Here is a 14,361-nt window from a genome sequence, read left to right on the forward strand (position 1 = left end):
AAGAGAAATTAATTTGAAACAAATGGAAGTAATACATGCAACTTAAATTAAGTGTCTAAATACTGATAATTAGAAATGGGGGGTAGGAGGGCACCTGGGTAGCTCAGTCGGTTAAGCGTCCAACTCTTGGTTTCAGCTCAGGTCATCATCTCGGGGTCACTGGATTGAGCCCTACATCGGGCTCCGAGCTCATCGGGGAGTCTGCTTGAGGATTCTCTCCCTCTCCCTCAGCCCTTCCCCCTGCTCGCACTCCCTCTCTCAAATAAATTAAATCTATAAATAAATAAATAAAAGAAATGGGGGGCAAGGGTGAAATCCTGTGTTGATTGCTTCAACTCAGATATTTATCTAGAATTTTGAGTATATACTTTGCCATCAACAAACAGGGTTACAGAGGGAGGGGAGTGGGGGAATGGGGTAACCAAGTGATGGGTATTAAGAAGGGCACGTGTGGTGATGAGCACTGGGTGTTATAAGCAACTGATGAATCACTGAACACTATATCAAAAACTAATGATGTACTATATGTTGGCTAATTGAAAATAAAAAAATTAAAAAAGGTCCCCACCAGATGCAGCTAACTTACTTTACAGTGATCATACTGGAGCTGTAAGGCTGGGACATCCCCTCCAATGGGCATTTGCTTTTGAAGCTCTTCATCTTTAATATTCAGCCATTTGATCAGTTCTTCTAAGGATGTCAGCAACCTGTTCCACTTCTCAGCACTGGCCTCCAAATGGGCCCTGGTGAGAGACAGTATTGACCACATTTAGAAGTTTTCAAAAATTATATATCTTCCCTTAGACTCACAATCTTGTATGACCAACTAATGTTCACATCCCAGAAAGAGGTTGACTTCTTGTTAAAAAGAAAAATCCTATAAGAAACAGTTATTTTGAAGAAGATGAAATATGCAGATATGTTGGTAATATCTATCAAAATTTAAAACGGATAACTACACACCACAAAGGCATAAATATGAGTCTTTTGAGAAGAATGACCATGATATAATGTAAAATTATAAAAGCAAGTTTCAGTAGCTTATGTATAATATATACGCACACTCAAATATAATTTTCTTCTCCTTTCATCCATATATATGAAGAGAGGGATAGAGAGAAGAAAAGAAAGCAACTATATGCATATAACATGTTTGCAAAGATACATATTAGATGGGGTTACTACTGAAAACACAGTAAACACTTAATTTTTACATATTTATGTACTAATTGAGTATGTACAACAGGCCCATGTTATTTTTCTTTCTAAAAGAGCTAATTTTTTAGGAAAGGAAATTACTGTCTTAATTTCCCTTAAAACTCAATAAATTACTGAAAGCAGAACATCACCAGCATTTATCTCAAAAAGTTGGGAAACAATAAGTCATTGCCTGATAGAACACAATTTGGCTTAAGGCTGACTGGTGTCCAGTGACAAATGTCTACTGTGAATAGAAAACAACTGGGCAAAAATCATCGATTACAGTACTTCATACTCTGGTTTAAAGGTGAGGTCTTTGGTTCAATAACTATTTCTGTTTTTAGTACAGAAAAGTACCTTCAGATTCTTAAATTATGAACTTTATACTCAGGAAACCATGTTTTGGAAATACATTTTCCGTGATTAAGATTCCAATAAGAATAAAAGCCCTTGAGAATAGAAATGCAAATAAAAGCACAAATTTGGGGCGCTGAAGAAAGCCCACTTACCCAGTCTCAAGCCCACACTTCATGGGCTGAATTTGAAAAGGGGGATCAGTCAGAAATAACTCCAGGGACTTTAGGAGTCAGCGTTTACTCAACCCTGCACCATCCCAGTGGGCAGACGGTTAGTGGGGACTTAAGCACTTAACTGTGTGAAATGGAATTACCTTGACCTTTCAGACTGAGAGGTGCAGGGCTGATGGAAACAGACCTAAGCCTTGTTTCACACCAGCTTCCAAAGACTAAAGACATGATGGCAAAAGATGACTCATCTGGGGCAACTTCAGGTGCAAGAAACCTCTGTTGATCAGGCTTCACATCCTCTCAGTTAGCTATCACCTTCACATTGGCATTATGATCCCCTCTTCCATAAAACTGCTCCTTCCCTGAGTAATAGGAGACCAATCAACCAGGGACAGCCTCTACTGTTTCTCAGCCTTATCAGTAATTTCCTTTTTGGATATCTGATCGACTTGAGCATCTGTTCCTAAAGCTGATAGCTCTGCTATAGTTAATTCAAACAAGTATTTTCCCATTGATCACATTAGGTGGTACTCCAGCAATAGACATTCAACAATATCCTGTCTTTGTTTAAAAGTTCATGTTTTCAGAAGAATGATCTGATCTCTAGTTCATCTCTAGTTCATAAAGTAATGATCATGGTCTATCATCCAATATTCTTGGCTAAAAGAAAAAAAAAATGGAGTTCTGCATATCTCTGAAATACCACGAACCAGCATTCAGTCACATACAAAAGGCCAGTTAACCTGCAATCTATTTATAGTTCCATTGTCAGCTGGCTAATATAAAACAAACTATTGAAACTCTAAAATGACGTATCTTATTCAAAAGACCTAGATATGAAATAACAAAAAATTATTTGTAAATACAGAAAGAAGTTTGAGGTATTTTATAATTCTTTGAGAATTGTATGATTAAGTTTGTTCTCTTGCATTTATAATCTTTTCTATTCATTCTACAGGTGGTATGATTGACCTCACTTTACAAAATTCTGCTTTAATGAGATCCTGATTCTGCATGAGTGCCAGCTTTTCTATATTCATATTGATTAATTTTAGGCCAAATATGTAATTACCTATCCGTGATAAATAGTAATTTTACTTGTCATAGAGAAGAGCTAAATAATTTCGATTATATTAACTGAAAACTCTGCCAGTTACAAATCATTTTGCCATAAATATATTTGAGGTGTTGCAATTTCTTTCTAGTATTTTTTTTTCTTTTTATTAACATATAATGTATTATTTGTTTCAGGGGTGCAGGTCTGTGATTTATCAGTCTTATACAATTCACAGTGCTCACCACAACACATACCCTCCCCAATTTCCATCACCCAGCCACCCCATCCCTCCACTTCAGCAACCCTCAGTTTCTTTCCTGAGACTAAAAGTCTCTTTCTAGTATTTTTAAAATGCCAAAAAAAAAAAAAAAGACAGCTAGACATCAAAGGCCTTTAGTCAATCAAGACGTGCTTGAGCGTCTCTATGTGAAAAACACTTAAGCACATACCCTGACCTCCTATTTTAGATTATTTCATCCTGCTTCTTCAATGTCTGTAGTTTAACTCTTTAATCAATAACTAAATCAGACGTTAGATCCTTTGAAATCTGGTTACACACACTCATTGTATTGAAGAACATGCAAACATTTTTTTTTCCCAATGTAATTAACTCTTTTGACTGCATAAAATAATGAAATTGATCATTGAAATCTATCCCATTCAGCACCTGCAGGACTTTTCATAAAGATGAAGGCAATGTTTTTTATAGATACTAAAGTGACTTTGAAATAAATGAGATAACACTGGTATATGTACTTATCTGCATCTTCCTTTTTCCATCATAAAAAGCAAGTTGATCTGGCAGAATCTTTGCCTGGAAAATCTGTTCTGGTTATTCTCCAGTAGATTATTACTATGTGTTCAGTGGATTACTACCATATGCCCAAATAAATGCATGCTTCCATAGTAGCCTTCAGTGTTCTAGTTTCAATTTAATTCTTTCATCTTTCAAGATGAAAGCCTTTTCTTGGGCACTGGGTTGAATGCTTTGCAAGTAGAAACCTTAAACTTGTTTTTGGTGTACTTGTACTTTCTCAATTTTACTCTAAACATTTTAAAGCTTCGCCTTCCTCACAACTATAGATGACCAGTCAGTCATCAATCATATTTTCAGAATCTTAAAACATTTCTTTATCTAACTCATATCTGCGGGCACTCACATTCTGGATAACTGGTTTATTATCCTAATTCTCACCTGTTTCAGTTTATTCTTTGGGTACTTGACATGTGCAAAACTAGAGATAGTTTCACTGAATGTATCAACCTAGGATGATGTCTACTATAGAATATGCTTTATACAAGTTAGCTCTTGTTACACTGAATCGTTTATTTTACAAGTCTCTAAACATTTTTAAGTGACCAACTATTTTTAAATATATATAATGCAAAAATTTCTTAGAAGGTAAGGATCCATAAAAAATGGTACCCCATCATTCAAATATAATATAGAGGAAACTGTAAATTAATATCTATTTTAAATCGCAAAAGCCTTGGGGCACCTGGGTAGCTCAGCAGGTTGTGTCCCACTCTTGATTTCAGCTCAGGTCATGGTCTCAGGGTCATGAGATCGAGTTCCGTGTCAAGCTGAGTGCACAGTCTGCTTGAGATTCTCTTTCTCCCTCTCCTTCTGCCCCCTCCCCCTCTCATGCTCTCCCTCTCTAGCTCTCTCTAAAATAAATAAATTAATCACAAAAGCCTTTCCTTTTCAATATTTCTTCAGAGAAGTTTCTATTCCTTCTCCTAATGTACCGATATGAAAAAGAGAGCAAACAGTGTGAGTGAGTCAGCAGGGGCATTTATAAAAATAAAATACAGCTTTCCACTTACTCACTACAAACCTCTATGGAGCACTCGCACTGATTATCAGGCACTACACACTTTCAGAAATGAAAAGTCCTGGGATCAAGGTGGGAGAAAGACAAGTTAACCAAATATGCTCTGATATAAGAAACCTAACAACAGTTCTCTGAGGGAACCACAGCTTGGAGAAGAAAAAAACTTGCTCAAGGAGGGAATTTGGGATCCAAACTGCAGTCTAACCTCTTTCCAACTCCACCGCTTTCATTATGGGCAGCATTTAAGATGGCAGATAGAAACTACGCAGACATATTTATAGACAAGTGAAGAGCCATTTGCAAAGTAGGTCCATCAAAGAATACAATGACCCAAATTAAGGGAGCAAATGCATACTATCCCCTGTCGTGTAAGGAATGCACAGAATTAAATGTCCAATGTGGTATCTTTATGACAAATGAAATTGATTTTTAGTTTATGGTAAAACCCATAGATTATAAATCAAGTTATAATGAAAGAAAATACCTTTATTAGTGCAAGCATAACCAGTTACAGTAAGAGGAATTATTCCTGCTCCCAGAAAGGGAGTAAAGATGACCAGGACAAAAAGGAATTCAGTGTGTGCTGAAAAGAACACCAAAGCTGTGCTTCCAATACAGTAGCCACCAGTGACATGTAGCTATTTCCATTGAAGCTGAAGTTAATTAAATAAAATTTGAAATTCACGTCATCAATTGACTAGCCACATTTCAAGCACTCCAAATACCACATGTGGCTCGTGGCTACCACACCAAATGGTACAGAGACAGAACATTTCCACCTTCTCAGAAAGTGCTGAACCGGGGGGGGGAAAGAAAGAAGAGAGGGACAGAATCTTCCTCTATTTGACTTGAGAGAAGGAAATGTTACTAGTTTTACAATATGGTTAGCAAAATCAACTGGCTAAGGCTAAAAGTGGTGTCAGTGACATTGTAGAATGTGATAACAGATGTAACCATGATGTTAAAGGTTAATCTTCTCTAAGGGCTCTTAAAAGGGTGCCCTGAATTCTTAAGAGGCTCATAAAAGAAAGGAAAGATAGAATTTTATCTATGAACTCTGTTTTCATTAGATTTTACAATTTCACTGGCCTTTGAAACCATATGTTAATAAGAATCTCTATTAAACATCATTAAGCTGATAAGTGGATATTCAATTAACATAATCCTAAATTAAATAAATCTAACATAAAAAGGCCATGTCATTCACATTCCTGAATTTATTTCCAATTCACATTTTTTCCAGGGAGTAAAAAATGTTGTCAAATTTCCTAAGAGCCTATCTTCTAGATGACGTTTCAAATCATTAGCTATTGTCTCTTCTATCAATCTAAGTGAAATATATACTTGTGTGTATTGTTTTTAGATTGCAAAGACTATTTCACACACTGGGCTTCAGTATTTAAAAGTCTACTGAAAGTTATCCAAAAAAACTGCACAATAATACTTAAGATGTTACCCCAAGGTGTTGAGCCACAGACTGTTACACAGCTCTAATGACCACAGCACAGTCCAAGGAGGTAACGTTTGTGAGACACTTACTACAGGGCTAGCACATGAATATTCACTAAGTATTAGCTGTTATTATAATCTTTGGCAGACATTCTCTCTTTAAAAATGATGATAAATTAAAGCAAATGCTCCCTGCCATGACAACATTGACTTGAGCACAATTAAAGCACAACTTGAAATACAGAATGCACAGAAGGGACATATATCAAATGGCCTCATTCTCAGAAAAGAAGGAAGGCAGGCCACGGGAAGGGAGAGTTTTGGGGCGCTAACAAGGAAGCAAAATCTTTACAAAATAGAGATAGTGGTGAATAGGATAGAAAATCATTCAGAAGGGACACTTGGGTGGCTCAGTTGGTTAAACATCTGCCTTCGGCTCAGGTCATGATCCCGGGGTCCTGGGATCGAGTCCTGCGGGGGGCTCCTTGCTCAGCAGGGAGCCTGCTTCTCCCTCTGCCTGCCGCTCCCCCTGCTTGTGCTCTCTCTCTCTGACAAATAAATAAATAAAATCTTTAAAAATAAATAAATAATTAATTTAAAAAAAAGAAAATCATTCAGAATCACAATACCAATTGTAAGCAGAAAGGGTCAAATTATAGAAGAACTGTCATCATTTTTCACTTTCTCGTACAACACTAAGAAGCCTAGAATCAAGAATGGGGGAGAGAGGGGCACCTGGGTGGCTCAGTCTATTAAGCATCTGCCTTCGGCTCGGGTTATGATCCCAAAGTCCCAGGATTGAGCCCTGCATTGTGCTCGAATCTGCTTATCCTTCTCTCTCTCCCTCTGCCCGCACCCTCCCCCCGACCTGTGCTTTCTCTCCCTCTTTCTCTCAAATAAATAAAATCTTTAAAAAAAAAATGGAGGAGAGAGATTGTGATCATCAGAGTGTCAGGGATTTAAAAGGAGGAGACAAGAAATTCCAGGGGGAGAGAAAATTCACATTTTTGAAATGGCTTATGATGGATTCCAAATGAAGTAGAAGGGGTGCATGGAGTCTGAAAAATATTAGGAGAAAGGGAGGCAGGTTTGAAGGAAGGAAAAAAATTAAAAGAGTTCCACAGTTGGAAGCATTAAAGGACATGCATTTTTAAACAATCTAGTTGGCATATGTGCTACCAAAATGAGTACTAAACAATCTACTTGAAATATAGTAGATGAATCATATATACAAGATAAAAATACAAAGTTAGGTAATAACATAGAGATGATCCTGGTATATAATAAGCTAATGAAAGATACCCTCTTCATTAGGGCCATAACTTTAATGTGAAGGAGAACTGATTTACCAATGATGTTGCAAGGAATTATGATTTGAGGCAACAGAGGGATCCTCTCTAACTAACATGGCAAAACCAGTGGCATTCAGATGCACATGGCCAGGTGGAATGTAGGAAAATAAAATGTGTGCTCTGGAGAACGGTCTGCCCTTGGTCTCCTGGAGACTGATCATCTCAGGGATGCCAAGAGAACACAGGATGTTAACTGAGTCCCAGGTATGGCCAGGTCTGTGGGACTTAGAAACAGAATAGGGAGAAAGGCTCTTAGAGACAACGTAAAAATAAACTTGGAAGTCAAAATATAAAAAATTATCAATATGGATACTGACACCAAGGATGACAGATAAGGAAGAGATGAAGAATAAAAGGGAAGCCAGATGCTCAAATCAATGAGTAAAGCAGGAGAGTGTCTTACAGAGCAGGAGGAAGCAGGAGGAAGATGGTAGAGGGCAGAATAACGGATGTATTTACTTGGTAGGAGAAGCTGTTGAGATGGAGCAGCAATGCCTAAGATACAGCAAGGAGGCTGTCAACGTCTTCCTTATCCCTGTGTGGCCGGCCTCCTGCAGCCACTGGTCTGCAGCTCCATCCTGGGAGTGGATGGCTGGTGTTCCGGTTGTTTGGTAGCAGCTATTTAATACCCAAAATATTCCCACCAGCCGCCAGGTGAGGAAAATGGGAAACCTACACTCTATCAAAGAGAGCTTTAAGTGAAGTGGACCATGAAGGGGAAAGCCAACTTTCAAGTATACAGAAAAGTGGCAGGAGAGTTTACAGAAATATTAAAGATACAACAGAATTTGGGCGTAAGAGAAGACCAGTAAGGACAGGCTGTGCTTTAAAGGAACGGGAGGAAAGAATAAAGGGACAGAAAGTGACAGTGTGCTCACCAGGTATCGTTTTCAGCAAGGACTAAGGGAGGCGGGTGGCTGGGAGTCCATATTTGTTAATGAGAACACTTCCGCGCCCAACCCCCTCTCACTGAGCACACTCCTGACCTCCTCTCCGACCCTCCCCTCTCTCAGTCCCTGAAGAGGTGGAGTGAGGAACCTGACTCGTCAATTTGGGGACTAACTGGATGCTTCGCTCAGCCCAGCCTTGCCTCTTGAAAGAGGCCTGCAGAGACTGAGTTCCTCCCCACTCTTCCACGTAGGGCTTCTCACCTGGGCGGCCACCTTCTCTGGTGACTGCTGGTGACACTGCCTCCTTCTGGGGTTCAGTTAACAGGGCCCATTGGGCCCTCACTCTAAGCCACCTCCTCTAACCTGGCCTCTGTCAGTAATTAACACGACGCTGTTGTTCTCTCTTGGACATACTTTTATTTCATATTTGCTCAGAAGCCAGCCAGGACAGATGGACACCATTTGTTGGGGACCTTCTCAGAAATTCCCAACATTAATGACGAAGACAAAAAATGAGGTAGGGAGAATTTCTATGTCTTTTGAACTAATTAGTGCCAAACACAATGGTAATCCATGAAAAAATAATAATAATAGTTAACAATTAGTGAGTGCTTACTGTCTGCCACCGTTTTAGGCACTTTACACAGGTTAATTAAATGAAATATTCAGGACGACCCTATAAGGAACTTACTCTTATTATCTCTATTTGACATATGAGGAGACACATACTGGCTAAGTAACCTGCCCAGAGTGACACAGCAGTGAAGTGTCAAAGCCGGTGTTAGAACTGAGGTGGTTTAGCTCCACAAGATCAGCACTAGGAAACACTATCCTGTACCGCTGCTCTTTGAGGGATGCTTCCTATACGAGGGCCTATTACTGAGTACAATAAACTGTTCTATCTTCTTTAAGAAACTGTTTTATCTTTCTTTTAATTAAGATATAATTAACACCTAACATTCTATTACCTTCAGGTATATACAGCACATGGATTCAATACAGGTATATATTACCAAATGATTACCACACGATGTCTAGTGAACACCTATCGCCACATATAGTTTCAAACTTATACATATTTGTTTAAAGAAATATACATCTTCTATAAATACCCAAGTAATAATGAATGTTAATAGAATTTGTTTTGCCCATTTTTTGAAGTTAAAAATGAAGACTATGTCATGTACTTCTTTAGCGACGCATATGTGATCTATATGAAAGCACAGGCAAGTCAGCACGGGCAGAGAGCTCGGTCTCCAGTTCCTACACGTTTATAATGCTGTTATGTGTAATAGCATAGTTACAGCAATGTGTTCTCTCTCGCCCCTTCCCTTCATAGCAGAATTACTTGAGAAAATGAGACTGTGTAGACTAGTTCTGTTTCTACTTCCCCACTTCCCATTCGGACTCTTTGGTCCTCGGAGATCAGATTTTCACCTCAAACAAAACATTGTCCCAGCGAAGAGTCACCAAAGCCCTTTCCACTGCGCCTGGCCTCTGTAGCCCTGATCTTACTCCACTCCCGCAGCGGCCCGCACCACTAGCCACGCCCCCCCTTCATAACCCCTCCTCCCTCCGCTCCTGACAACACTCCAGGGTCTCCTCTCCTCAGGGCCACCCACTTCTCAGGTGCCTTTGCTGGTTTTCCTTTCCTTCATCTATTCCCTATATATTAGGGCTTCCTGGGATTCTTTGCTGTGTCCTCTTCTAATTTTTCACCCTCTTGCCTACTCACAATGCCTTGCCTGCCACCTCTATCTGGGTACTCCCCATCTTGCCATTTCTTTATTTGGCCGACAGCTCTCCTTTGAAGAGTTGTCCATCCAATGGCTACTGGCAGTTTGTTTCTGGATATCTCAACAGTACCTCAACAACATGAACCGAGTACCAATTCAGTGTCTCTTCCCTTTCCCGGATACTGAAGAGGTCTGTTAGCAGCTCTCCCTGTCTTCAGAACTGCACTATCTAATAAAGCATCTTCCACCGGCATGTGGGAGGGATCTTCCCAAAGCTCACATCTAATTATGTCACCTAAAATTCTATTCAAATAGAATAGAAAATTCTATTCAAATAGAATTCAAATTCTATGACAGAAGAATGAGCACGGTGCACACAGCTGTTCCACAAGTGTGCCTCAACTCTCTACCTTTTTTTCCAGCCACAATCTTTTCCCCTCCACACCAATTCAGCCAGACTGAATGAACTTCTTCATTGTTCCATGAAAACAGTGTTATATCAAGCCTCCTGCCAACATGTCCTTCTCCAGGGCTGATGCAATCCATCTGGAGAATAACTATATACCCTTTTGAGGCTCAGCTTAGTAACTGCTTCTCTTATGAAGCCTTTGATGATCATCTGAAGAGAAAGTAAGCACTGCCTTCATTGAACCCACCTTAACCTGGATAGACCTGTGAGCCTGCTAGGACAGGAACCATATCTCGTTTATTATTTGCAATGCCTTAAACACAGAAGTTTGTTCTTATTAACTGCCTGAATAAATGCCTGAATCTCCAGAGGTGGGTAATGAGGCTAAATATTCTTTTAATTCATTATCACATTAATAACACACTTTACTAAATGAACATTCGGTGGGGGGGGAAGAGAGAGAGAGGGAAACAAATCATGAGAGACTCTTAACTATAGAGAACAAACTGGGGGTTGATGGAGGGAGGGAGGTGGGGGATGGACTAGATGGGTGATGGGTATTAAGGAGGGCACTTGTGATGATGAGCACTGGGTGTTATATGTAAATAATGAACCACTGAACTCTACTCCTGAACCAATATTGAACTGCATGTCAACTAACTAGAATTTAAATTAAATTTTTTTTAATTTAAAAAATAAAAATAACACACTTTACTGGAATGTATGATCTATCTTCATGCAGAAGTCCACTAGCAAAAGTTTACTCTCCCATCTTCTAAAAATAACATTAATTTATTTATTAGATAATATTGCAACAGTACTTTATGAGCTCTCTCTTTTCAGGTTAGAAAAAAAAATGTGACTTGGTAGGCTTAGGAATAGCATCTGTGGAAGACCAAAGATTTTTCTGTCTGTAGCTTTCCATTTGGAACATTCTCTTTACGACGTGAGCCTTCAATAAACTTTCCTTCCTAAAGAGCTCATCCTCCAAACTCTCCAAATGCCAGCACCACGCGCCCTATCTTCACCAGGACCAGCACTATGGCTTTTCATTTGTTAGACTAGATGTTGGTTTTGCTAGAACCTCAGTGAATGTTTTTCACCAAATTAACATTGTAAATCATTTTATTTATTTTTATTTATGGGGAACAGAAAGTTGTAACCCAGTGGGATATGGCCAGTTGAAATTTCAATCTTAAATAAGCATAAGTATATTCTCTCACTATACAATACTCCCAAATTGTCCTCTCTTTTTTTTTTAAAGATTTTGTTTATTTATTTGACGGAGAGATAGCGAGAGCAGGAACACAAGCAGGAGGAGTGGGAAAGGGAGAATCAGGCTTCCCACCAAACAGGGAGCCCGATGCGGGGCTCGATCTCAGGACCCTGGGATCATGACCTGAGCCAAAGGCAGACGCTTAACGACTGAGCCACCCAGGTGCCCCCCAAATTGTCCTCTCTTATCGAAAAAGGTAGTTGGCTGATGCTGTCATGATCTCCAAGAGGATCTTTACTCAGAGGCTGCCATGGTCATGCTCAATTACCACCTTCCTTAGGGGCAAAACGAAGTATAAATCTCCCTCTATGAGACCCAGAAGAATAAAAACCTTTGAGGACATCTCTTTAGAAAGAAAAATTTTCTGAAAAGTTTATTCACAACAAATAATCACTACAGATTTCTACTCTCTAGGAACTGGTTCCATGAAATCCAGAAGCCAGATGAAGCAGATCCACTGAGCCCCTTTACATAAGAAAAAATAAACTAGATGCTACATTAGATAGCCTTTACATAGGTTAAGGAACTACCAGATTATCCCATTCAATCTTCCCAGCAATCATGTGGATTAAATATTTATATTTTGATTGTGTGAGTGAGAAAAATAAAGCTCAGAGAGACTGTCTTGTCTAAGATCAGTAAGTAAACAGCAAAGTCAAAATATCAAACTTAAGATCATTTTGTTTAAGGTTGTACACTTTTCAATACATCATACAGTTTCTGAATCTTAAAAGACACTGACCCAGATGCAAAATCTAGGTCTTTCTTCTTTTTTTTTTTTTTTTTAAGATTTTATTTAATTATTTGAGAGAGAGAGAGAGCAAGCAGGAGGAGGGAGAGGGACAAGCAGACTCTGAGCTGAGCATGGAGCCCAATGTGGGGCTCAATGTCACAACCCTGAGATCATGACCTGAGCTGAAAGCAAGAGCTGGACGCTCAACAGACTGAGCCACCCAGGCACCCCAATATCTAGGTCTTTCTACCAACATTCCTCTTTTGGATCTTTGCTCAGTAGCACATTCTCAGTCAGTTTCCTGTTATCCAGTTGGGTACTGTTCACCATCTATTAAATGTAATTCTAGACTCCCAATAGCATTAATAATTGTCACCCTCAATAGTTTTTCAGGGTCCTTTCCTAGTCAGCATTCTGGTCCTCAAATTCATCCTGATTTAATTTTACTCTCTCCAAAAGCAGACATTAATCATCAGTTTCCCATTTCAGTGTCCAAGAGCAATATTTAATTTCTATAAATACATTTTCCAATTGGACGTACAAATAGCATGATGAAGCAAAACATTCACTGCCAAGAGTCAGAAAGATCTAGGTTCAAATCCTGGCTTGGCACTTGTTAGCTGAAAAACTTGGCAAGTTCCTTATTTTCATTAAGCCTCTGTTTCCTCATGTAAGGAAGGATGTTACTATTCACCTACAGGGATATTTTGAATGCTAAGTAATGTTTGTAAAGAGGTTAACATAGTACTTGGTCAAAGAAAACACTCACTAATTAGCAGGTATTGGTAACATTACTCTTCTTAGTATTAGATTTAAAATATGAAGTGCAAATTTGGGAATAGTCAAGAACAGTTGGCAGCAGGCCCTTCATAAAAATGGAGCTAAAACTGTAACTTAAAAAAAAAAAAAGTTTTTGCATTTAAAACTTTTTCTTAAGATTTTATTTTTAAGTAACCTGTACACCCAATGTGGGGCTCAAACTCACAACCCTGAGACCAAGAGCTGCATGTTCTATCGACTGAGCCAGCCAGGTGCCCCTGCATTTAAATCTTAAACTACTTCTGAGAAAGCAGCATGATGGTAAGGCTACCCATTCTCTTTCTGATACGCAAAAACAATAAAAATCTCCCTCCCCCATCATTTTTATTTTGATATTGACTATTCTGACCTGATGCTGGCAGATTTGGCTTTTAAGTCATTCCATCTTTGGTTCATATCATCCAGGCGATGCTGAAGCATAGTAGCCTCTTCAGAATTTCCCAAAGCTTTTACCATCTTCTGCCTGTTTCCATCAATGCTTTTAAATATGTCATTATGTGCATCAATTTCTGCCTGGATATCCTAAAGAGAAAAGAGCAGAGACAATGCAAATGTTAGGTGTTAGTGTCAAGACTACCTTGGGGTTGCTATATAGGACTTTATTTTTTTATAGTCCACAGATGAGGGGTTTTTTAAGCAAAATAGTTAAATTCGCCTTAAATGATACCAAATTATGACAGAAATTAAAAAATTATTTCAGATAATGAATCTAAATTAGTAAAAGGAGAATAAACTCTTAAATGCCATAATTGTATTACCTTTCTCATCTTCAGTTTCCTAAATTTATAAGCCTCACTCGTCTTAAGTTTTCCAATTCCAAATGAGCACGATGAAAAAGTAAATAGAAATTTTTTAAATACTCGGAATGCTTTCATTAATTTAGAAATCATTCCTGATTAGCAGTCCATCAAGAACCAATGCTTACAGGCTGGGATCTAAAAGATTGTTCTTCCTGTATCTACTGGCCTAGACTAACCAGAAGGACACATGGAAAGAAAGGCCTTTTGCACCTCACTATACAATAAGTATGGTAGGAAGATGTCACTTCCATGAGGTTAAAGGGCAGAAATGCTGTATT

The 14,361-nt window shown here is 38.8% G+C and overlaps 1 protein-coding gene across 13 annotated transcripts in view; it reads right to left on the minus strand.

The window, feature by feature from the left end:
• UTRN (utrophin) overlaps nucleotides 1-14,361 on the minus strand; it is a 546,896-nt gene that overhangs the window by 133,682 nt on the left and 398,853 nt on the right. For all 13 annotated transcript variants that reach the window (XM_078054618.1, XM_078054624.1, XM_078054617.1 and 10 more), the window contains 2 exons: nucleotides 13,633-13,805; nucleotides 587-743 (listed from right to left, as the gene is read on the minus strand). In XM_078054618.1, the coding sequence (XP_077910744.1) occupies nucleotides 587-743; nucleotides 13,633-13,805 (330 nt within the window). The remainder of the gene's footprint in view (nucleotides 1-586; nucleotides 744-13,632; nucleotides 13,806-14,361) is intronic.

The sequence above is a fragment of the Halichoerus grypus genome, chromosome 9 (assembly GCF_964656455.1).
Source record: "Halichoerus grypus chromosome 9, mHalGry1.hap1.1, whole genome shotgun sequence".
NCBI lineage: Eukaryota > Metazoa > Chordata > Mammalia > Carnivora > Phocidae > Halichoerus > Halichoerus grypus.